The 25688-nt window shown below is 38.4% G+C and overlaps 1 protein-coding gene across 1 annotated transcript; it reads left to right on the forward strand.

The window, feature by feature from the left end:
• Nucleotides 1-469: 469 nt before the first annotated feature.
• On the forward strand, nt 470-25360 carry PPM1K (protein phosphatase, Mg2+/Mn2+ dependent 1K). Its single transcript, XM_015073635.3, has 7 exons — nt 470-611; nt 6830-7348; nt 8458-8558; nt 16266-16431; nt 16583-16727; nt 18703-18837; nt 21601-25360. Exons 2-7 carry the CDS (start codon nt 6909-6911, stop codon nt 21730-21732), a joined length of 1119 nt encoding a protein of 372 aa, XP_014929121.1. The 5' UTR covers nt 470-611; nt 6830-6908; the 3' UTR covers nt 21733-25360.
• Nucleotides 25361-25688: the final 328 nt, after the last annotated feature.

The following is a 25688-nucleotide window of genomic DNA, read 5'->3' on the forward strand; positions in this document are numbered from 1 at the left end:
AAGAATAGCAGTATAACCAGATGCCTTTCAAGCCTCCTTGCCCAAACTGTTGGCATTCGTTCTCGGTTTCCAGTTGTCACAACTACCTCTGCCTTGCCACAAGAGACACGCACCCCTCCTCGACCAGCTGACTGACTTACCCCATCTCCGGATCCCACCCAAGGCCCAGGCGCCCCCTCATTGGCCCGAGTGTCAAGGCCTTCGAGAGGGCGGGATGTCATTGCTAGCCCTACTGGCCCAAGTCGACGTCGCTCAACCGAGCGCTGCTAAAAGTCAGCCAAACCAAATTGTAGTTGCGGAGAGGCTCGTTCCCGTTGGAATCTATGATTGGTTGAGATCAAGGGCCGTGGCCGGCGAACCGCCTCTCCGAACGCGGATTGGCCAGAGCTTGCCGTCAGTCAGCGAGAACAGACTTCCCCCCTCTCCATCTGGCTCCCTGCAGGAGAAAAATTCTCGAGATTTTCCAGCAGGAGGGCCAGTGGCTGTTCTAGCTGCTTGCTCCAGAAATCAGAAACATCGGGGAAGGCAATCTTATTTTCCTACCAGGAAAGCCCCTTCCCCGCCCTCCGTTAACCTAATTAGAAAATTTCCAGGGACATTGCCATCGCGAGGTAAGAGCCTAGAGAGTGCACTTCATTTATTTCTAACAGTTTATGATATTATTTATGGGCAGGGTCACATTCCACCGCTCCCGGTCCGTGGAATGGAGAGTAAACGAAGGGTTCGTCAGGGAGGGGAGGGGAAATGTAGATTTAAATCCTCCAGTCTGACAAGCAGTGTCTGGGTTCTCTGTGCACCACGTTCTTCCCTTTAGAGGTCATGAGTAGCATGTCCCGGCTGGGCCCACTCGGGTTTCACCGTGGGCAGCAGGCGTTTCCTGCTGAGAAACCCGCGCTCGGCCTTGAACTTGACTGCAAGCTGCAGGCGCCACCCAAGCGAGTGGAGTGGGACAAGGTTGGGAGGAAGGAGAGACTATGGACTGGATGGTGGAAAGGGCGGAGGCTGCGCGTTCGCGTTTCCCTGTAGCTAAACTCCCAGTCACCCTGCTCGAACCCCGGATTCTAGGATGCTGCAGGGGTCAGCCCCGCATCGTCGCCGCACATGCTGCCGGGGTGAGGGTGACGTGGAGACATCCAGGATCTGTGCGGGGCGAGGGTGATAGGGAGGCGGAGACCGGGCGGCGGAAGGTGCTGGGGTGAGCGCAACCATCTGCAAAGCTGCGCGGGCGGGAGGGTGTGCTTGCTGAGGTGTATCACACTGGCTACTGGCGAGCCCAGGATTCTGAACTGTCCAAGGGTGAGCGTTTCAGGAGACCAGAATAGAGCAGGATGTAGACAACTGGTTGCTGTCGATCTGAGGATGTGGGTTTTGCTTTGCCAGGAGAGGCCTTGTGGCTGGTGGTGTCTTTTTTAGCAGCCGCTTTATTGTAGATTAGAGATTTCATAGGAGGCGACAAAGACCAGACTCCGGTGAAAATAGACGGGGAATTTGGAGTCTCTAAAGCTCCACCGGCTTTTCTGAGCTTCAGACTGAAAATGAGCAGCAAGGCCTCTTCAGCCCTTTGCACCCATCCTCCTCCAGTGCGGAGGAGGAATGAGATTGTCGTCGGTTTCAGAAGGAGTGACTAAAGTGACAAATTATAATGACCTTGAAAAAAGAGTAGTGGTGTCGTGGTATTAGAGAAGAACAGATGCACCACTGGGTAATAAAACAGTTGCAATTTTTGAGTAGTGAGTACTAATTTTTTTTCTTGCAACCTTAGTCACTTTGTATTGACGATCAACACAGGCACCTCCCTTGACTGGAATCTTAAAGAATAGGAAAGAGGAGAGGAGAGGTGCTGTTGATGTAGTATAGAATATAAAGGAAAATTCTTAAATGAAGTGTAAAGGTACAGGTTTGGAATGTGGTCTGTGAGTTGTATCCACATTAACTAAGATGTTTTAAAAGATATATGGAATTAGAACATTGAATACTTTTCACTACTCCCACGTTCTTTCCTCTATTCACACATCCAAACATGTTCACATCAAACCTAAGGGGAATCCTTTGGGGTTTTTTGTTGTTGTTGTTTCCCTCATGTAGACTATTACAGTTTCTTTTCCTTTCTCCTAGCAGAGTACTGATAAAGAAGGTATTGGAGTCCACATTTTCTGAAATACTTTCTGGAAGTTTCCATATCATTTGAATGTATTGGGTGGCAGTGGTTGTCTTTAAAAAAGTAGACAAAAGAAATACTGGCTTTGAGAATGCTAAAATTACCTTGTGTTTCATTTGTGGAAGTTACTGATGTAGATACCTGAATGCTGCTTTATAATGGACAAATATGAATACTTTCTAAAATATTTTTGCTGGAGGGATAGATCTAAACACGTTTCTGTAAACTGAACCTTAGAAGACCTGAATAATTTTGGCATGTGCTTAAAGCTACAACCATAAATTGCCCTTTTGACCTGCTTTCAGCAGTCAACAGTTTAAACTGTTTAAACTCCCAAATGCACCCTCCTGCCAGAGATAGTGAATGCCTCTCTTTTTCCAAAAATAAATTTGGACAGCTCTGAGGTGTTTAAACCATTGAGGGATAATAAAATGGGAGTGAGATGAAAATGTACAATTGGCATAGCAATTTTATAGCTGTGTATGTGGCTTTTCTTCACCACCTTTTATCTTTAAATCAAGTATGTACTTCAAAAGTTTACTACAAACCAAATGCATTTTTTTTTTTCCTTCCTGATGCATTTCACCTGAGATTTCCTACTTTCAGGGTGTGGGTTTTCAGCAGTGTGCTCATGCAGAATCTCTGTCTACTCTCGTGGTCTCACAGCGAATTTCCAACTTAACCCTCTTTGCTGAGAATCCCTCCTGCTAGTGAGAATTGTTAAACCAAGTGCCAACATTTTTCACTGGGCAAAGAGTTCTATGTCAGGACTTAAAAAAATTTTTTTTTAATGTTTATTCAATGAGAGAGACAGAGTGTGAGCAAGGGAGGGGCAGTGAGAGAAGAAGACATAGAATCTGAAGCAGGCTCCAGGCTCTGAGCTGTCAGCACAGAGCCCAACGTGGGGTTCAAACCCATGAACTGGGAGATCATGACCTGAGCCAAAGTCGGATGCTTAACTGATTGAGCAACCCAGTCGCCCCCGTATGTCAGGACTTTAAAGTATCAGATTAAGCCATTAAAGCATTAAAGAGGAAGATGGAGAAGTCTCGGTCACAAAAGTCAATGTGAAAATGATGAAAACAGAAAACTTTTTGGCATTTCTTTATTGACAATATGTAGACTATATTGGGTTTCTGTGTGTGTGCATACTCACACTCTTAAAAAATTTATGTGATTAAAGTAAATCTGTGGGTCATGCATTTTTGTTTTGATTGGGAAATAAAAAGGAATTATGGCAAAGTTTGGTCTAGAAGGAAGATTATCCATTTTCTTTTTCCTTTTGGTATATGACTATCAATATAGTTCAGGTTGCTGATATGTATAACCTGTTCTGTCACTAGAATTCCAGTCAAGTTCTTTATTTTCTTGCTTAGCATAGTTTTTACATTTTATTTTGGCTAGTAGAATATGATGTGTGGGTAATGTGTTCTTGTGCTCTTTAACTTTTGCTCTGACATTTTTGTCTTTAGATGGCTTTCAAGCAGAATTACTTCTGCCCTTTGACTCTTTTGGATGACTTTTACTTTCAAAGCTTGAATATGAATGTTAAAATGGTTTATAAAAATATAAGCTAGTCCTGACTTCTGACTGAGAGATTGACATAAAGGATTCCTGAAAAACTTTTTTAGTTTGCAGAATGATAAATGCATGCGAATTTATAATTGTTGAGTTGACAAATAATAAAAATATCTCTTAGGTGTTTGTCAGTTCTCCATTCTTTTTGTTATGAAGAACACTGATGCCTTTTTTTTTTTTTTTCAGATTTTGGGTTTGTTTTTTTTTTTTCACATCATAAATTATACTCTTTTGTCTGCTAGTCAAGGTGTAGTCATTTCCATGGGCATCTGGGGAACTGGGGGCAGCTAATGGCTGATTACTTTTTGAATTTCTGGAGGAAACTTTTCCTGATGTGCTGGTTTAATTCAAAGTCATTATTTAGCTTGGGAACACAGGTCTTCTCTGAATCGTTTCCCAAGGAATATAGAGATTAAATGATTTAGTTCTATTGCATTGGAAATATGCAATGTCACCTGCTTGCATAAGTGGTGCTGACCTAGTTTTGTAAACCAGCTATATATCTGGTTCACATGTCATCGCTGCTAATAGTATTCCTTATAAAATAAATGATTTCTTATGACTATTCTGCTTACTTTCTGAGATGATTGTGCAAAGAATAAATGAGGAAGGAGGCCAGGTTGATGATTGATTTTAGTCCATGCAGGCTTAAAGAAACTGCCCAACTTGCATTTTACTTCACTCTTAAGTGTTTCTAGTTGATATTTGTTTCCTGCTAAAATGCAGCTCTGTTTTATTTTTTGAGTTTTGGAGGAGAGAGAGAGAAGAAAGACAAGAGCAACCTAGAAAAGCTGTAAAAAAATTTATTCAGTATTTGTTTCTAAATCTAGAAACTTGTTAAAGTAGGTGAACAACTACAAAATAGCCCAAGGCCAAATATGGCACGCATGATTTCAGATTGAAGCCAAAAGAATAGTACTTTGCTTATACAAAAATAGACTCCTTATATTGTGCACCTGGAACTAATATAATGTTGTGTTGTCAGTTATACCTCAGTTTGAAAGAAAAAAGAATAGTACTTCACTAATTTCTGGTGCACTCTTCAAATGTGAATGGTTTCTAATATATTTTTATTAAAATTTTTATTTTAAAAGTTTATTTTTTAAAAGTTTTATTTTTTTCTATATGGTATAAAGCTGCTCTGTGAGTTATCTCTATCAGTAATCAGTACTTAGTTCTCTAGCGTAGATTGTAATACAGCCTGAAATTTCTTCACCAGTCATTATCTTTATAAACACTTCTTTTTGGTAATATAATGTGTTGTTTCTCTTTGATACTTAATAACCAGAGATACTATGTCTATTCCACCCCTAATATTGTCATAAAAAAGTGAGTTTTGGTCTTTTGTACTAAAAGATATTAACTAAAAGGCCAAGAAGGAATGGTCTCCTAAGTCTTTCATGATACATTAATTCTTTGGGAGGCCATCTTTATTCTAAATTCTGTGGAGGCAGGGCTCATATATTGTTCACTGGGCCCTAGATATCAAGGGTGCTCTTTGGAAACTCATACTTTCCTTCTACTGTTTTATTTAATGAAAGGAGTAATAGCTGTTCTGATACAGAGCTAGACTGATTTCCGAAAATGTATTTGAAAATGATTGTTTGAAATCTCTAATGCATTTACTTATGGGTTCACTCAAATTGGGCTTTGTGAGTGTGTTTTTGTTTGTGCTTTTGCTGAGATACAGTTTTTCAAGTTCACTTTTTATTGTGAAATAATTCAAACATACAACTGAGAATAGTATAATACCTGTATACCCTGCACCAGCATTATAAAATCTTTTCAAGTTGGTTTCTAATACGTAAAGGAACAGAACAAAGTACTGTGGAGTTGAATTCTTACTTAGGACCTTATTTGTATGGAAAACTGCCAGAAACACTGCCCTTCCTTCAGGAGTGTAGGAATTCCCCCTGACAACACCCAGGGGAGGCCTTTGGATTCAACTTTGGGACAGAGTCCAGAAATGGGGTGCAGAGTAATAGTTTCAAAGAAACATAGTCTAGTGTCAGGTGCTGTCTCCTGCTGCAGCAGTCGGCAGGTGGTACTTGGAAGGGCTGGGCTGCTGGGCTTGTAGAGAGGAAACCTGCAGCTGTAGTGTAAATGCATAAATCAGTTGCTTTTAAGTCACAAATGTGGTTCCCTTCAGTCCCAGCGATCACACACATCGGAAATGGCTTATCCTGGAGCCTCTGGGAGTGTTTGCATGAACCATTCTACATTAACCATAGTAATAAAGTATGTGAAATTTAGTAAGTTGACAAATCTTCAAAGAAAATGGAATTTAGATCCTAAATTGTGTCTTTGCTAAAACTTGGGCATTCTGAGTACAGAGCTGTCATAACTATTCTATTAACCAGTTACTTTTCTTATTTCTTTCCCCCTTAAGAGACTTTGTTGTTGTTAACATTTGCCCCTACCTTTTCTTCAGAGCAATGGAGTTAATGAAGGAAGACTTCACTCACACCCGTGTTCTATATTGTTGCTACTCAAAGTATGGGCCTGCTGGGTCAGCAGTTTACTGTCTTGAAATGCAGAATCTCAGGCTCCGCCCTGGACAGACTAAATCAGCATCTGCATTTTATTTACTTTTTTTTAAGTTTATATATTTGTGTGCGGCTGTGCACAAGTGGGGGAGGGGCAGAGAGAGAGGGAGAAAGAGAGAATCCCGAGCCCGCTCCATGCGGTCAGTACAGAGCCCTATGTGGGGCTCAAACACCCAAAAAGGTGAGATCACGGCTGGAGCCAAAGTCAAGAGTCGGACTGGTAACGGACTGAGCCACCCAGGCACCCCCAGAACCTGCATTTGAACAAGTTCCCCAGGTGACTATAGGTTAAAGTTTGAGAAACAGGTTCTATATGATATATATACATTGGCACATTTTAATAGAATTTAAACCCTGTGAAAGGGGTAGGCAAATCAGTTCGTTTTTGATCTGCTATTCTTAGGAGCAGGCTGTTAGGTGCCATATTCTTTATGGCCTTACATGTTGGTAATATCCAATGATATATCAGTTATATATGAAGTTACTGATGGAGTCTCTGTCTCTCTATTGCATCTCTCTCTCTCTCTCTCTTTCTCTGTGTCCTCAGTCGCATCATTTTTCTTGAAGACATTCCATTATTGTTCTACCGACCTTTCCCTCATTCCCGAGTCCTCTGGAGTTGAGTTATGTCAACAGCTGCCTTAATTACTTTTGTCAGAAGTGGCGGGAACCACGTGAGGAGGAGAGTGCTGCTGAGCTCCCGCCTTCTGCAGGACGACCGGCGGGTGACGCCCACGTGCCACAGCTCCACTTCAGAGCCTAGGTGTTCGCGGTTTGACCCAGATGGCAGTGGGCGTCCAGCCACCTGGGACAATTTTGGGATCTGGGATAACCGCATTGATGAGCCGATTCTGCTGCCGCCCAGCATTAAGTATGGCAAGCCGATTCCCAAAATCAGCTTGGAAAATGTAGGCTGCGCCTCGCATATTGGCAGGCGGAAAGAGAACGAAGACCGGTTTGACAGCGCTCAGCTGACCGATGAGGTCCTGTACTTTGCCGTGTACGATGGACACGGAGGACCTGCCGCCGCTGATTTCTGTCACACCCACATGGAGAAATGCATCATGTACGTACAATGACTCAATTCTTCACTTTGCAGTTTGCTTTGTACTTCATGTTTAAACTTTAAGCTTTTGGCTGAAACATTCACTATTAACCTAGTTATTTGAGTGGTTCCATTGTGTTGTTTTAAGAACAAACAGTAGCTTAAGCATGCCACTTATTACTGATGGTTGATGGCTATTACCATTTCGGCAGTGTATGTTTCTATTTTTAAAGTTTATTTATTTTTGAGAGAGAGAGAGGCCCGAAGAGAGGGGGACAGGGGATCGGAGGCAGCCTCCACACTGACAGCAGAGAGCCCAATGGGGGGCTTGAACTCATGGACCGTGAGATCATGACCTGAGCTGAAGTCGGATGCTTAACTGACTGAGCCCCCCAGGTGCCCCTAGGCAATGTATGTTTTAACAACTCCTCTGGTGAGGCCATTGACCAGAATCAACAGCCCTTGATTTGTGATCATTTCAAGTGAGTTAGCATAAAGTACATGATTTCATGTGCCATGAGAAGCACTTAACTCCTACCAGTGCATGGCATATAGTACTTCAATAAATGGTAATTATTCTTGCAAATGGTATGAATAGCTTTGAATATTTGTTAAGAATAGCTTTAAATGATTGGCATTAGTATGAGGAAAATGCATTTAACGAGGCTGTTTTGGAGGTCTTTAAATAGTTTATTTATTGCAGTTATTATTAATGTATTTTAGGGGATCACACTACTGCTTGAATTAAAAGGGGGAGAACATGTGACTATTTCTTGTCTTCCTGTGTTTAGTTATTCATGCTGCTCATCAGTTGATTTATTCATATGTTGAACTCCGTGGCTTAATTTAATATGAAAGAACTCTTGACCTCTCAGGGTTGTGGATAGAGAGGATTAGATTAATCTTTTAAGGATTAAGACTTGGACTTACATTTTACCGTTCTTAAAGGCTTATGTCTGTGCTTAGTTATTTCCTAATTTGATTTGTTAATCTGTGGATTTTAAGAGTCCATCTGAAAGGTGAACCATGAAGGTCCCTTATATGGAATAATAGCTAGTCAGCTAGCTAGAGGAAGAAGAGAAAGCTATTAAAAAATGATTCTTTGGGACTCTTTTTTTCTCCCCACCAAGGGATTTGCTTCCTAAGGAGAAGAACTTGGAAACTGTGTTGACCTTGGCTTTTCTAGAAATAGATAAAGCCTTTGCAAGGCATGCCCACCTGTCTGCTGATGGTAAGTAAAACAATCACATTCTGTAGGGGCCTGGGGAATATCTAGTACAGAGGAAACAACTTAAGCCCTTTAGGGGTGGGAATTTTAATGTAAATTTATTTGTAAGGATGCTTATGTTGAAAGTGATTTTATATAAGGGATAAATTTAAATGCTGTTTGGAATCCAAGGTAATGTTAGCACCTCACTTTTAAATGAAGTATATTGGAGACATTTTCAAAAATTGAAGCTCTAAAATGGTTCTGATATTGAATTTAAATTTTTAAAAGATTTAAGATTTTTAAAATTTGCTCTTTTTATAGATAAAAGGTCCATACTATGAGAGGGTTTACTGTTTTTGTTTTTTTAGATGAATCTGATGAGCAAGTACTGAAATACACTATTGGGTAGTCTTGTTCAGCCAGGTAGAAGATAAGAAAAAATTACTAACTGGTCCTAAATAAGAAAAGACAATGGCTAATATGCACTACTTTCTTTAATTAGAAGAAAGATCTGTGTTCTCCCACTTTTTTATTTTAATGCTTATTCATTTTTTGAGAGAGAGAGAGAAACAGAACATGAGCAGGGAGGGGCAGAGAGAGAGGAGACACAGAATCTGAAGCAGGCTTCAGGTTCTGAGCTGTCAGCACAAAGCTGGACACAGGGCTCGAACTCACGAACTGCAAGACTATGACCTGAGCCAAAGTCAGATGCTTAGCCAACTGAGCCACCCAGGTGCCCCTCTCCCACTTCTGAAAAAGCCTGCTCTTGCAGCTTTGTGGTAAATAGTGATATTTTTGTTTTTATTTGTTAAACACAAGGGCATGTCAGCTCAATTTAAAGTTTGTGTGCTATCCTTAAATTTGGAAAGTAAAATGTTTCTGATTTTGACTAAATTTATCAAAAGCATTCAGAAAAATGTAGCTAGTGTTTTCTAGTTAGCTGGCCCTAAAATCTTTTGCTCATAAAGATAATCTTGAAAACTTCTGCAGTGATCATGTAAACGTACACATACAGACCTCATAACTGATTTGAAAGCGAATCATGCAATATTAATCAGTGTTTGGTTCATCTTTTTATTTAAAGGAAGTCACAGCATCACAGAAATAACATTTCACAATTTTCAGTGAGAGAGCATAGGGATGGAAATTCTCCTCAAATTGCAGATAAGGCCAGTTGCAGAGTGAGGGCTGGGATTTTCCTGGCACCCACAGTGGCCTCTCTCATGGGCATGTTTATTGATAAAGCATACAGAAGATGACTAGGATGGCTCTATTTGCCATCTTACGAGATTTTTCCTGCCCTTTTTTGAGAACCTTACCATCATCGTACTTCTTGGAAAAGCATTAGATTCCACTCTCTTTGTTCAGAGATTTATTTTCTCATTGATGGATTGACTTGGCCCATTTTCTCTTCTTCATGCCTTTGGACTTTTTCCCTTCCAGCTGGCTCCTTACTTTTGAAAAGAGAGGTTGAGAGAAGGTACATTTTAGGTAGAAGATTTAGCTCTTGTCCCTGATGGATAACAACGTGTAAGAGAACATTAAAACAGTTAATAGTTTTATCTTTATAACTCTGAATATTGGTGTGCCTTTGTTTCATCCATTACCAGGTTGGCTGTATCTCATACCACAATGTTTGCTGGCTGTAGTGCAAGTGGGTATCCTGGCTGTTCTGTAAACAGGTAGCCTGCTGGGCAAGGTTTTCGGAGGCAGACAAGTTTATCCTGGGAATGTGGCCCACAGTCAAAACATTAACCCTTTATGGGTGCAGTCAGCCCTTCTATGAAGGATCTAATTGACAAAGATGCTTAAAACTGATAGATTCGGTGCAAAAGATGAGAGGAGCCCTCTCATTTATTAAATAATAAATATAATTAAAGAGCATTTTGAACCTAGGGAAAGAATTTGTTTAACTTGCCTACCTTAAAAGAAACTTTCTAAAGGTGCCTTACTCATAAACAGTTGTGCAAAGAAATTAATCATAAAAATATAATTAATTTTGAATAAGAAATTTAAACTGTATTTATTTAACTGAGTTCATCCATCCTATGCTTTGAGTTAATGATCTCAGACCTTTCATAAGATATTTTAAAATTTACTTTTGTTTAATAGCCATTTATTTGTTTGCCAGTATAATGGGGCACAACAGAATGATACCTAGTGTGCTGCTAAAAGAAAGGGGTCTACTGTGACATTGTTGTTCTTAAATCTCGTTTTATATGTATTCATATAGATCACTTGGTGTGTGTGTGTGTGTGTTTAAATAAGTATTTTGAAAACAACTTTGAGATTTATTCGTAGTAAGTTGTCAAGGCTTTCAACCTTGCTAAAAATTGCCTTTTGATATTTGGGGCCCGTTTTATCAAATATGTTAAAACCACTGAAAGACAGAACGCTGTAAGTTGTTTAACTTTTCAATTTGTGTATTAAAAGAACATACCTCGTTTCAGATTTCAAAGTTATTCTTTAACTTTAAAACACTTTAGTTTTGGTTTTTAGTAAGAACTGAAGCGGTACCAGTATTATAAGAGTGGATAATATTCCTTTTAGCAAAGTTATATTAGGACCCAGGGCTAGTTAAATAAAATGGTGAAGTAAGTGCAGTTTGCCCCCTCCAGTTGCTTTTACCTTTTCTATCAGCATCAGTCCCATTTCCTGTCCTTGAACCCTTCCAGTGAGCAGCTTAAAGGTAGGGACCATGGCTTACTCATTTTGAATCTCCAGTGCTCAACAAACACCCTGTACAGAATCTGGAAGGCGCTCAATGATTATTTGGACTGAACTGATCTTCATGCCTGCTCTTTCTCACCAAAGTTATGTTTTAAAGTATTTTTTAATGTTTATTCTTTTTTTTTTTTTTTTTTTTTTTTTTTGACAAAGACAGAGTGTGAGGGGAAGGGGCAGAGAGAGAGGGAGATACAGAATCACAAGCAGGCTCCAGTCTCTGACCTGTCAGCACAGAGCCCAATGCAGGTCTTGAAGTCACCAACCATGAGATCGTGACCTGAGCCCAAGTCAGATGCTTAAGCAACTGAGCCATTCAGGCACCCCACTCACCAAAGTTATTATAATTTATTCTTTGATTATTCTGGAGCTGATTTAACCAAATTATTAATATAACATATATGTTTTAATGAATTATCACTCCTGGGTGGATTTGAATTTTAAGTAGGGGGAGCCTGAAAAGAGACAGGTTAAAACCTAGGAATGAATCACTAATGGTGGAATTTGGGGGTATAAATGGGAGAAGTACCCCTCAATTGTACTATATTAGCGTTCTTGAGGGGAAGTAAAAGAAATAAAGTGAACGTAAAACATTTTCCTCTTTTCAAGACTTTGGTCCAAAGCTGTCACATCTGCATAAAGTGCTTCCAATTATCCCATTAGCATTTAAAGTAGTTACTATTTCGGGGCGCCTGGGTGGCTCAGTCGGTTGGGTTGGGCGGCTGACTACGGCTCAGGTCATGATCTCGTAGTCTGTGAGTTCGAGCCCCGCATCGGGCTCTGTGCTGACAGCTCAGAACCTGGAGCCTGCTTCTGATTCTGTGTCTCCCTCTCTCTCTGCCCCTTCCCTGCTTGGTCTCTGTCTCTATCTCAAAAATAATAAACATTAAAAAAATTAAAAAAAAATAGTTACTATTTCAGTTTAAAGTGGGGTGGTTTGAGGAGAATAAAATCAGAGTGCCACCTATGAAGAAACTGCAAGAATCTTGACCTTACAAAATTGCTGGCTCTTTTTATTGATTTGTTGTTGACACATTTTGAAATCACCCTTATTTATGAAGCTAATTTCATCATCGTCTTTAAATGTTTTGTAATTCATGCCAGTTATATATATTATTACAATTAATGAAACCAGGCAGTAAATGCAAATGATATCCCATTACTCTACTGTTTATGAACAAACTATCACTTAAAACAAATGGGATGGTAGAAAACTAAGATTATATATTGTATGTCCTATAAACTCTCCCAAGGGTTTCTAGATTGCATAAGGTTTGAAAGCCGCAAAGCTCCCCAAGAGACAAATGAATCAGAAAGAGAAGTCTTGCTCTGATTTCAGAGTGTGAGATGTTGGTGATAGCATCATGAGTTCCACTGGAAACTTCCATGCTCTTCACATTATCTGATCTCTACAAAATAACCAGTGTTAGAAAGGCGGTTTTTTGACTACCCTTCTCACACTGAGGGCAGCCAAAAGGAAAAACAATAGGGACAATGTGGAAGAGATACTTACTGTGCTGTTACTGCTTCAGCTCATTACTTTGATTTTGGTGTTCGTGAGTCATACATGTCCAGAACACCCATGTTTAATAAATATTGAAAGCGTATTGGTTTATACAGATAATTGTTTACACAGTAAACAGTAATTGCCAGGGGGGTTATACTTTGAAAAGTACAGCTTTTACTCTTATGTTGCCATTCAAAATCTTGATCATTTTTCTTTTGATATGTCGACCTGCAACACCGGGGAAAAGAGAGAGCTGCAGAAATACCCATTTTATGAATTACATAAACTTATAAACATGCATTAGCACTCAAGAGCCTCACTAGCCTATATTTAAACAATGAATTTTAATTAATCATTCTATTCCAAAACAATGTATCAAGCCTCATTAACAAATATGGTACTTCTTGTATCTTGGTATAGGAGGTGCTTTGATTCCTTCCTGATACAAATTTAAATCCCAGTTAATTTGGTGGTATACTGTAGTTCACATCCTCTCTAAATTGTCAGAATCAAATTATTCACTGCTATTCCCATGAATTTTCCTGTTAGTTATTGGGACCATTCTGATATTAGCACAAAACAAATTGACAGGTTTTTTTTTTTTTTTTTTCCAACTCAGTAAAGGTACTGATTTACTTTTCAGGACTGTTGAAGTGTGTGTGTGTATGCATGCGTGTGTGTGTGTGTGTGTGTGTGAGAGAGAGAGAGAGAGAGAGAGAGAAAATGAGTATATATAGATGTGTGACTGTGTTATACAACATATGTGTTTTGCATACATGTGTTTGTATATAGTTTTTCCTGCCTTGGGAAGCTGTAAAACTGAGAAGTTTTACTCTGATGAAAAAATAGACTCAACTACAAAATACCATCAATTTAGGTAAACTGAGTCTTGGAATCGCTGATTTGGCATCTCCTGGAATATTATATAATTTGCTAGTGAAATTTCTACCAAAATAAAAACCCTTGCCCTTATTTTGCAGCTCTTTCTCTGTCCTCCCCTGTGTTGCAGGTTTGTAATGTTTGAGCACAATTCCTGGGTGAATTTCCTATTTGCCTCTGTGCGTGTTATTTGTGGCAGAGAACTGTGCCCGGTCAGCAGCTCTAGACCTGGAGCCCGTGGACACTATATGCTGGGCTTCAGTGGAAAGAGAGATCTGCTTAATTTTGTCCCAGGTGAAGGAGTCCAGCGGTTCCTAGCCTGGACTACTGGAAGGTTCCCACATCCTCTCTGTCCCATTAGTTGAGATGACTTGCAGTAGGAAATGTCCAGTGAGTGTTAAGACCTTATTGACAGATGTCTTAGTTTCATAGTTCTGTTGTTAGGGCAAAAGTGAGACTTTTTACTTCCATGTTAAATGTTAAATGAAATAAATGCTTATTTAATATTTACTTCTTAGATGCTTAGCAAGCCAGAATCAACAGTCAGTTTTGAAAACTTTCCCATAAATCTGGGATTTTGGAACTGTAAAGATGGGATGGTAAAAACTCAAGCTCTTTTATTTGTGTGTGTGTGAGAGAGAGAGAGAGAGAGAGAGAGAGCAGTGGAGGGACGGAAAGAGAGGGAGACAGAGGATCTGAAGGGGGCTCCGTGTGGGCAGCAGACAGCCCGATGTAGGGCTCGAACTCACGAGCTGTGAGATCGTGACCTGAGCATGCTCAATCAACTGAGCCACCCACGTGCCCTTAAAATCAAGCTCTTTTAAATTCCTAGGGGGCAGAGCCATGAATTACAATAGAATCCTAAACAGCTAAACTTGGAAGTTTTTATTTATGAAATTTTAACTCTTTTGATGTAACTAATTAAAAACCACTTTTTAAAACAGCTGCTGCTGACCATTTAGACAAAGGAGAGGAATACTAAGTTCCCTGGACAGGTAGCATCTAAGTACATGCCTGTGTTCTCTTCCTGGCTCTTCCCATCATTGGAAAAAAATCACAGTAGTGAAACTGTGAAGATTCCATCACATAATGTTTTCGGAAACTCAAAAGTTAACTTTTATAATGTAAACATCACTGATACTTATGCTAAGACATTTACGTTATACAGTGACAAATATGTAATATGTTTTAGCATTGCAGAGATATTACCTTGCACAACAGTTCCAAAATCAAAAGATAAATGGGAAGATAGTGCAACTATAAATGCTATTTCTCGAGAAAGTAGATTGAGCATGGATATAAAAGATTAAGTAGGGTTTATTAATGTTTTTTCCATTTTACTTCTCTGATTAAAGCAGGCATTTTAATATACCAATTGGAATAAATATATATGTATATAAGTATATATATCCTTCCAAAATGCATTACTGATGAAATTTTTTAAATTGTCTTTTTGAAAAAAAAAAATTGGTAAGATTGAGCCTTATTCAGTCAAATCAGTAGCACTTCATTTTTCCTAAACCTACTTTTGTAGAAGACATCTTTGGATGATCACCTGAGTATTTTATGTAGATGCTTTAAAGAATTAACCATGTTATTGAAGATAATACCTGCTTTAAATAAGTTGTCTTTTTCAGTTTCTTCCAGTTTGCTTTACTTTTTAGCCCTTAATTTCACTTTTCCCTTATTCTCACTTTTGGCAAGGCTCAATGCACCTTCAAAATTTGTAACAAATGATAAAGAAAGTAGGGCAGACACTGTTCGAATAAATCAAAGAAAGATGCAAAAATGCAGTTTGGACTGGATGAAGGAAACAATGACGACCTCAGGCCAAGTAACATTTAATTTTGATTTTGGTCGGGGAAAATTAAATGTGAACTCCAAGGAAGCATATGGGAAGCTAGAATGAACTTCATTCTCCACCCTCCCATACTTTCCTAATATAATGATGGCTGTAACTTTGTTTCATGTGTGGGAAGGACAAAGATAAGTAGAAAAGAATGTGAACCTTTAACTGTTTTAGGATTTTTTGGTGAACATTTTTAACATTAGAACCATTGTAAAAGGAAAGAATATAAAATACAGCACTTTAAGAGCAGATGGTATGCCCTTGGCATTCTTGCTTAGCTTATTAACCGGTAATACTTTCACAGGATAGGAGTAAGAAATGGAAGAGAAAATCTTCTGAGTGCATAGATTATAGAAAAGTCAGCTTGCCTGAATGGGCTCATACCTAAAAGTCATCCTGCTGTATTAACCAGTCTCATTAAAATACTATTAATCCTGACAGCTGATATAGACACAGGCTGTCATAATTATATGTTCAAGTCAGTTTTACTTTATATAGAGGCCATTTGGAGACAGTGATGCACTTTTTACCAAATTAGGTTAGCAACTTTTTCTGTTTGCATGGAGCCTTGTTACTGAATTAAATACTTCTTTCTCTGCATGCTCTTACTTACATAGTTCATTTGCATTTTATTTGCATACCTCTAGTTAAGTTAGAATGATACATTTCAGTGTTAGTTTAACATGCCTGTGTTTTATTTTGTAATAAAAATTCCATATCCAATCATTTGACTGTCACTGACTTACCCTCTTTTTAATACTGTTTGCAGCAACCCTTCTGACCTCTGGGACTACTGCAACGGTAGCCCTGTTGAGAGATGGTATTGAGCTGGTTGTAGCCAGTGTTGGGGACAGCAGGGCTATTTTGTGTAGAAAAGGAAAATCCATGAAGCTGACCATTGACCATACTCCAGAAAGAAAAGATGAAAAAGAAAGGTACCATCTCCACTGATCATTCTGTGAAGATCATATTTATATAGTTCAAGATAGAAATGTAACCTCGAATTTTAAACTGATTTCATCTTAAGTTTAACCATGACTTCGTTCCTGGGGTATCATGTCATAGCCTTTTTTTTTCTTGGACCAGGATCAAGAAATGTGGTGGCTTTGTGGCTTGGAATAGTTTGGGACAGCCTCATGTGAATGGCAGACTTGCAATGACAAGGAGTCTTGGAGATTTGGATCTTAAAACCAGCGGTGTGATAGCAGAACCAGAAACAAAGAGGGTCAAGGTAACGAAGAACCTGCAAACATTTGCTACGTATGCAAAGAATGGATGCAGGATTGTTCCCAGCTACAGGCTTTCTTAGAAAGAAAGAAAGCCATAGTCATGTGGCTGTTAATTGCAGCCACATGACTTTTTTTTTTTTAACTTATTCATTTATTTTGAGAGAGAGAGAGAGAGAGCAAGTGTGTGTGGGGAGGAGGGGCAGAGAGAGAGGGAGAGAGAGAATCCCAAGCAGGCTCAGTGCTGTCAGCTCAGAACCCCAGCTAGGGCTCCATCTCACAAACCATGAGATCGTGACCTGAGCTGAAATCAAGAGTCAGACACTTAATCAACTGAGCCACCAGGTGCCCCCTGACCAACATGACTTTTGTTTTATTTTAATTTATTTTAATTTATTTATTTATTCTTAATTGTTTTAATGTTTGTTTATTTATTTTTTATTTATTTATTTATTTTATTTTTAACATTTATTTATTTTTGAGACAGAGAGAATGCACGAACAGGGGAGGGTCAGAGAAAGAGGGAGACACAGAATCTGAAACAGGCTCCAGGCTCTGAGCTGTCAGCATAGAGCCTGACGCGGGGCTCGAACCCACGGACCGTGAGATCATGACCTGAACCGAAGTCGGACGCTTAACTGACTGAGCCACCCAGGCGCCTCAATGTTTATTTATTTTTGAGAGAAAGAGAGAGAGAGAGAGAGACAGAGCATGAGCAGGGGAGGGGCAGAGAGACAGAGACACAGAATCTGAAGCAGGATTGTCATGCTGTCAGCACAGAACCCAGTGTGGGGCCCAATCTTATGAACCGCCAGATCATGACCTGAGCCGAAGTCGGAGGCTTAACCAACTGAGCCACCAGGCACCCCCCCCTCCCCCAACATGGCTTTTAAAAGGAGCAGTTTATGGAAGGATAGATGAACTTTTCAAATAAAATAAGATACTGGCCTACTGTACGATGAAGTGAGGTTTGGTTTTGCTTCACTCTGCACTGGAATTCACCTGGTAGAATGGCTCTACTGCCCTTCCTCCCCTACACGTGATCATCCAGTCACCACCACTTGGAATGTGACCCTCACTTCCCTTTTCCACCAAACGAAATAATCGCCCCACCTCTGTTTCTCTGACATCTTTTGTATGCTACTAATCAGTGCCTCCATTACACTACACTTCCCCTAACACACACCCAGTTGTGAGCTGACACTTCCCTCTCTGCATGTGCTAGTACCTAGCACAGGATAGTGTAGGCTCCCAATAATGGCAGCGAATGATTGTTAATTGAATGATTCCTTGTCTTCTAGTTAGTTCACTTGTATTCATTTTGTCAAACAGATACTTACATAGGGTTTACTCTGTGCCAGGCTCTGTTCAGGATAGCTACCCCACCCCATTTTACAGAGAAAACAACTCTAGAGCATGGGTGAATTTACCTGTGTTTGCCTGGCCAAAAAGTAGAGGCAGATTTCAAATCCAGGGAGCCTGGCTCCAGAGATAGTGCTCCCAACGATTACAATGTGCTGTCTCTCATCATTTGGCTATCTAGCTTCTTCCTTTGTGGTGATACTAAGTAAACGTTAGGTTTGTCCCTGGTGGTTGATGCTAAATGTTGCTAATTTTGTCCAAATTATAGGCCTTCCATTTTCACTGTGAAGCTTTTTTAAAAAAATGTTTATTTTTTGGACAGAGAAAGAGCGCGTGAGCAAGGGAGGGACAGAGAGAGAGGGAGACAGAGAGTCCCAAGCAGACTCTGCGCTGTTGGTGCAGAGCGCGATGCGGGGCTTGAACGTCCCCCCAGGCGTGAGATCATGACCTGCACCCAAACCAAGAGTCGGATGCTTAACCAGCTGAGCCATCCAGGCGCCCCTTCGCCTGGATGTGAAGCTTTTAAACACAGATGACCACTCAGCAAACAAAAAAAAAATTTTGTGGATTTTGAAGGTTATTCAAAGACTGAGTCTATGCATTTGGTTCTGATTGCAGCTCCATCACGCTGATGACAGCTTCCTGGTCCTCACTACAGATGGAATTAACTTCATGGTGAACAGTCAAGAGATTTGTGACTTTGTCAATCAGTGCCATGATCCCAACGAAGCAGCCCATGCAGTGATTGAACAGGTGACACAGCAAAGCTTCTGCTAGAAAGTCCCAATTGTGGGTGGTGGGGGAGAGGAGGAGAGAACAACCCAGATGCAGGTCTTGGTGCAGCCTGGAGGGGCTGCCACAGGCTTGAGATTTCTTTGAAATTTCGTGTTTTAGCCTGAGTATTACAATGAATGTTACACTTGACTCCATAATATTTCCAATTTAAATTTTTTTTTACAATTCTCCCAAATAGTTAAGTAAAACTAGTATGCCAAGGAATGTGCTATGTTTATTTTTTGGATTTGTACACATCTGGAAAAGATAGTAATAGCAGCAGTAAATTATTATAATAGTTAATAGTAATATCAGTATGTGTCAGACACTCTTCTGTTCATACATATTTAACTCATGCAATCTTCACAGTAACCTTCTGAGGCTAGAGCTAGTATTATCCCTTATATCACAGATGAGGAAAACTGAGGCACAGAAGCTGAGAAGTTAAGTAACTTATTCAAGATCACAAAACCATCAAGTTGTGGAACTGGGCTTCAAACCCAGCCAGTTAAGCTTCTGAATTCAACCACTGGACCAAACTAAAGTGTTCCAAATAAATATCCAGTATAAGAACACTATAGCATAGGCAACTTCTGGTTTTTAAAAATGGGTGTGTGAAAAAAAAAAAAAACAAATTTAAAAAGGTATATGCATAGGTTATGTGTTAGTGTGTCAGAGCTAAAACTGGGAATATCCAGTAATACCCAATGAAGAAAATGCAAAATTTCCATGTGCTGTTTAATATTCTGTTTGGATCAATAGCTCTTTTAAGTTATAGCCATTGCTTAATCATTAGAGATATGCTTTAATTTAACAGCTATTTTTTACATTTCCCAATTCTTACATTTGCAACCAGGAAGGCATATTTAGCCCAAACTTTTATGTGCTAATATTTGTAATTAAGACATGAAACCTTACTTAAAAATACCTTACTTTTATTTGCATGAAAATAGACGGGTAAGCATGAATTATTCTCTTGGTTACTATGTGTGTTCATGAGATTAAAGAAATGGGCCCAATTCCATGGATGATCACTTCTCTCCTAATTTCACCTACCTGTTTTGAGATACATGTGTTCTCATTCACATAGGTAGTGATATTTTAATGACTCCGTGGTATTCCACTATATTTGTGTGCCATAATTCATTTACTAGTTCCCCTAATCAGCAAATTTAGTTTATGTTCACTTTTCCATCTTATGGGGGGGGGGGGGAAGCACCGTATAAACCTTATTGTATCTCTGTGCATATCTGCTTCCTTCATGTATTATTTTCTCAGGTGAAGTTCTTAAAATTGCTAGGCAAAAAGAATACAATGTATTCTAAAGCTTTTTTTTTAAGTTTATTTATTTATTTTGAGAGGGAGAGGGGCAGAGAAAGATGGAGACGGGGAGAGAAAGAACCCCAAGCAGACTCCACAGCAGTGAAGAGCCTGACTTGGGGCTCAAACCCACAAACCGTGAGATCATGACCTGAGTCGAAATCAGGAATCGAATGCTTAACCCACCGAGCCACCCCGGCGCTCCATCTAAAACTTTTACTAAGTTTGCCAAATTGCCCTCCAGAAATGATATTCCAATTTATACTTTTCTCTAGCATGTTTATAAAGTTTGTTTCTCCAAATTCTTGTCATAGTTTTTTGCCAATTTGATAGGTAAAAAAAAAATCAAATTTTAATGTTTTTGGTTTGCATCTTTTTTCTTTGTTAGTGAAACTAACCATTTGCACAGGTTTGTTAGCCATTGTATTTCTTGTCTGTGGATAGCTGTTTTCCATTCTTTTATAGATATGTTTGTCTTTGTCATCGTTATTCTAAAAACCTCCTATATGTTAAGTATATATATTTTTGTCTTTCAATTTGTTTGTAAAACTTTTTTATATTTTGATGCTTTTTATATCAGATATTTTTAATCAACCCTTTCCTTAACAGTTTTGGCCTTAGGCTGTGAATTCTTTTAAAATACATTTGCTGTTGAATATAATCCCAAGCACTTCTTACAATGCTGACTATGTCATTTCCTGTTTGAATTAGTCCCTAAAATTGATTTATAATTCTCCTACTGTAGGAAAATTTAGTTTATGCCACTTTTCCATTTTGTAGGGAGCATAATAAACTTTATTGTCATTATATCTTATACACATTCATTTCCTTAGGGTATTAATTTTTAGGCTAAATTCCTAGAAGCAGAATTGCCAGGTAAAAGCTAACACTGAATTCTTACCTTGTATTAGTCTTTGTGCTAAATGTTTTATATTTTTCTTCAAGAGCTGTATATCTTGTACCTTAGTCCTTTTGGTATTTCTGTTGCTAAAATTGCTACAGTGGGATATAGTTAATATGGTTGTTTGGGGGGGGGGCAGGGATCATCTGTTTTTTTATGTGCAATCTAATAAACTGTGTGGACCTTGATACATGTTGAATGAATCATAAACCATTGTGAAGTATCTGGGTTAGTAACCGCATTTTTAAAAAATTTAACAGAGAGAGAGAAACAGCAGGGGAGGGGTAGAGAGATCCGAAGCAGGCTTTGCACTGACAGCATGGAGCCTGATGCAGGGCTTGAACTCACGAACTGTGAGAGCATGACCTGAGCCAAAGTCAGATGAGTAACCAACTGAGCCACCAGGTGCCCCAGTAACTGTATTTTGAATGAGTTTATAGCCTTCTAGAGGAACAATTATTTCTCTTTGTACAGACTCTGATTTCCTGTGTTTTTCTCTTCCTTCCTGCCAAACCTTGCAGGCAATACAGTTTGGTACTGAAGATAACAGTACTGCAGTAGTAGTGCCTTTTGGTGCCTGGGGGAAATACAAGAGCTCTAAAATCAACTTCTCATTCAGCAGAAGCTTTGCCTCCAGTGGACGATGGGCGTGACTGCTTGCTGGGACTTTGAATTTCTGTGAAACAGTTTTTCACTGAATATGTCGAGAAACTTACTAGATCAAACAAGTCAGCTGTGCCTGGATGCCTCTGTGACTCACTAGATCAGTACACAAGTCAGTGTAAACTAAGTAACCATTTACGTAGTAGTTTTTCATTAATAACTCATATTTATGTTCAACTGTACGTACTCAGTATAAATATATGTGTAATTCAACTGTGGTGAATCTTTAAGTTGAGTGAGCAAATGAAAAGTGGTTCTGACGCACTTGCTGAATGTTAAATTTCTAATTTTTAAAACTCTTAGGCAGCTACGAGTTTCGTCTGATCATTTCTGTTCTTTCTTCATTTGAACAGATTCTTGCCTTCAAGTTCTTCAAAACTAGTAGATATTTTGACGGCTCTGCAATGTGTTAGCTGCAAGTGTTTATTTTCAATAGTTCTACCAAGGAGTAAGTGTGAAAACAGAGTTCTGTGTGACTATATTTTGTATTCTGGACCACTTACTGGTAAATTACACAATGCAAAAGACATTAATTCAGATAATATGGCGCTGCTAAATTGTATGCATATTTACAACAGTGCAGTTATGAATGTCAGCTGTGTCACTTGGTCTTCCCCCTTCCCCCCCAACCCCCTTCATTGCCTCTTTTTCTGTAGCTAAGAATGGTATATAGATACATAGACTACTTCTTTATATCAGAAGAGTATGCACAGGCCGAATCTTTTGGTCAAAGCCATACAAACTTAAATACTGATGGTATCCAGTATTTTGTATGAAGTTTCCATTTGTTATCTTTAACTCTGTGTTTTGTGTTTTATATGTAGTATGTTTATATCACCTTTTGTATAGAATAAGCAAGTTGGATAATTTGTCAGTAAAAATAATACCACATTGTCTGATAATATAAGAGAGATAGCGTGAGGTTTATGTCTCCTTTTTGCTTCTTTCTAAGATTCAAAGCAAAGAATAAATCTAAAACGTTAAAGCATTCTATATTTCAGCTTGCTAATGTAATTTAGGAATGTAAAACTCTACTTTATATCTGCATGTAAGTTTGCTGTTAAAATGTGAATCTCTACATGCGTGTTTGAAATTATATCTGCAGTTTATTTTGCAGACAATGTAAGTTTGTTATATGTGTAGGGGTATGTACATATGTAAATTTTGGAGTAATAGAGATAAAGGGAACAATCCTGCATAGCTCCTTCACCAGTGAGATTTAAATTATTAATATGTTTATCGCAAGGGCTCTTGACAGACAGAGGACAGCTTTATAGTGGAGAACAAATGGTTATTGGCAGGTGAAGAAATAGATTGAAAATGGCAGAGATATTTTATGGCAGGTAAATTATGCAGAAAACACAGAAGCAGACTAGCATGTTGAAGCTACATTGCTCTAGGTAATGTGCAAATAAAATAATAGGATGTGAGAAAAATGCTGAGTGTTAAGAATGGCGTGGAGTTTTGTTGTAGAAACCAACAACAAAAAAAGAAACCAAGAAGGTCAAGTTGATATAGTCTATTCCTTCCACTTTGGGTTTTCATGGTTGAGTTTTTTTTCTGTCTTTATGTTTTATTTAAAGGTTTGTTAGAAGGAAGAGGGCCCAATATAAATATTCACATCTTCTCACCTTTTTGGGAATGGAAAAAAATAAATCTTGAGTTTTCCTGCATATATTAATCAGGAATTTTCTTTTGATAAAAAAGGTGACAAAGAAATATTTGAATTTTTTTTTTATTTTCAAGGAAGCTTAGTGAAAAGTAAAGAACATTACAGGAAAGAAAACAGTCTTCTGTTCATTGTCTGGGAAGTGAGGAACCAAAAGTAGGCTAAGAAAGCTGGAAAACTTTCTTGTTCTTGCTGAGTTAGGTCCCGGAACCTAAATGTAGAAGTGTCATTTAGGAGTATGGAGAACTTATGAAGTAACAAGCAGACGAAAACTCTAAAGCACAAAATGACATTCTGAAAATGTAGGTTTCATTTCTGATCTGAATTCTTCACATTACTATTCCTCTCTTTTACTTTAAAAACTGAGAGTGGGAGTGATGTCGTCAAGCTCAGAAGTCACTGATTCACTGAGGTGGATTGCCAGGTTTACAAAGACAAATTTGTAGGGCTGTGTTGGCCTTGGTCTGGGGTGGGTGTTGCTCTGCTTTACCCAAAAAGCAGAAATCAGTCAACTTTTCTTAAGCATAAAAACATATTGATGTTTGTTTTTCAAGCCACAATGTTAAAGTATCATTTGTAGATTATTATAATCCACAAAAGATAATAAGCTTACATGTTTTCAGCTTCTAGGCCTATTATAAGGAATTATGCAAACAGTAGTGAAAAAAAAGAACTGTTCTAAATATAGTCTTTTAGTTATAACTGTGAATTTGCTATGTGGTTATTAACATGTGGGTATAGGTATAATGCAGATTATATTAATGTAATTAAATTTAAATCCATTGTAATTTATGTTTGCCTTTCATTTATGTGTAGTACATAAATCATCTTTATAAAATGTGTTGCCAAACTATTTGCCAACATTTATTTGGCAAAATATGCTTAAAATCATTGTGATTTTTCACAAGTATAAGTTCTTAAGTACCTTGTATATTCACAAGTAAATGCAGTCCTGCTCTCTATCAACTGTTCATTTGTTGTAGATTTTTGTGTTTCTGAAGTGCTTCAAAGTCTTATGCATTTTTTTCTGAAAAAAATTAGTTTTGAAGGGATCAGTTTAGAATCTCTGTACTCTACTATGTGAACTTTTCTCAAGTTCCAAAATAAAAAAAAAAATTACTTGCATTGAAGAATTATTAGCACATAATCTAAATAGAAATTATGTTTTCAAAGTGGAATTTGATTCTTTTTTGTCTAAGAATCCTGGCAGAGAATGATTAGGCCTGTGTGAACTCCTCAATATCAGAAAGGACATTTAGTTTCCTTTCTAAGAAAGGACAAGGATTTATTTCATGGTAATATGATAGTAAGAAAATGAGCCAAGGCAGGGTGAGGGGAAGGAATGGTTAAAATTTAGCATCAAACAGTTAAATACAAACATGGGTTTGAATTTAGCATTTCAGTTGTTCACATACCCTTGTCTGTGGAAAGCGACATAAAATTTTGGTTGGATTACATTTTATTGTATTCATGAGATTCACTTATCTGGATGACCTCAGCAGAAATAAAATGTCATGTCTTTAGAAGCCAAATGTGATGACCTGCCTGTTGCTTTTGGCATCTGGAATGAGACTGACTGACTCTGGCAGCTCCCACTGGTTGTTAGATGGTTGAAATGGTCCAGTGATGGTCAACTGAGTGTTCCGGGCTGTGAAACCATGGAATTCTACCATGGTTCTACCACTGGATGCCAGTACAAAATTTAGCAGCTTAATGTGTTCTGAATTAATTTAATTTCTGCTGAAGTGCTCTTGTGTACATTGTTTTATAATTTAACCAAAGTGCTGCTTGGGTGTACTTTGTGCTTTTCCCAGTGAGTTGATATGATTGCTGCTTTGACCATTCTTTTAAATGTATGTATTAGAGTAATTGTGAGCAGATTTAAATCATATATCTCAGTGTTCAAAACACCATTTTAATAAAGTATATCCATTAAGCCCTTTTTAAAATCCAAGTGTGTTTATTTGGAATCCAGACGTTCCAATATTTATTATGTGCTCCTGTGACACTGATATACAAGAGTCAATGAATGGTTGGAAATTTAGTAGACAAAATGAGGATGTTTGCAAAATTAACTTGAAGAATCTTTGAAAAAAGTGTATATATACATTTATCTGTTCAAATCTTTTTTATTTGATCTGAAACAAAATATGGCTTTTTAGTTCCTTCTTCCAAAATATTTGTTGGTACATCAGAGGAAAATGGTCATGATCATTTTTTAATATTTTGCATGTGGTATATTTCACTGTAGCATTTCTTTGTATTAAAAAAATAGAA

This window comes from Acinonyx jubatus, chromosome B1 (assembly GCF_027475565.1).
Source record: "Acinonyx jubatus isolate Ajub_Pintada_27869175 chromosome B1, VMU_Ajub_asm_v1.0, whole genome shotgun sequence".
NCBI lineage: Eukaryota > Metazoa > Chordata > Mammalia > Carnivora > Felidae > Acinonyx > Acinonyx jubatus.

What these genes read in the sequence shown, in the direction of transcription:
- PPM1K (XM_015073635.3), top strand. Translation starts at nt 6,909, where the DNA reads ATGTCAACAGCTGCCTTAATTACTTTTGTCAGAAGTGGCGGGAACCAC. An exon ending in CACATGGAGAAATGCATCAT is followed by an intron (nt 7,349 to 8,457) that starts GTACGTACAATG and finishes CTCCCCACCAAG; the next exon opens with GGATTTGCTTCCTAAGGAGA. An exon ending in TGCCCACCTGTCTGCTGATG is followed by an intron (nt 8,559 to 16,265) that starts GTAAGTAAAACA and finishes TACTGTTTGCAG; the next exon opens with CAACCCTTCTGACCTCTGGG.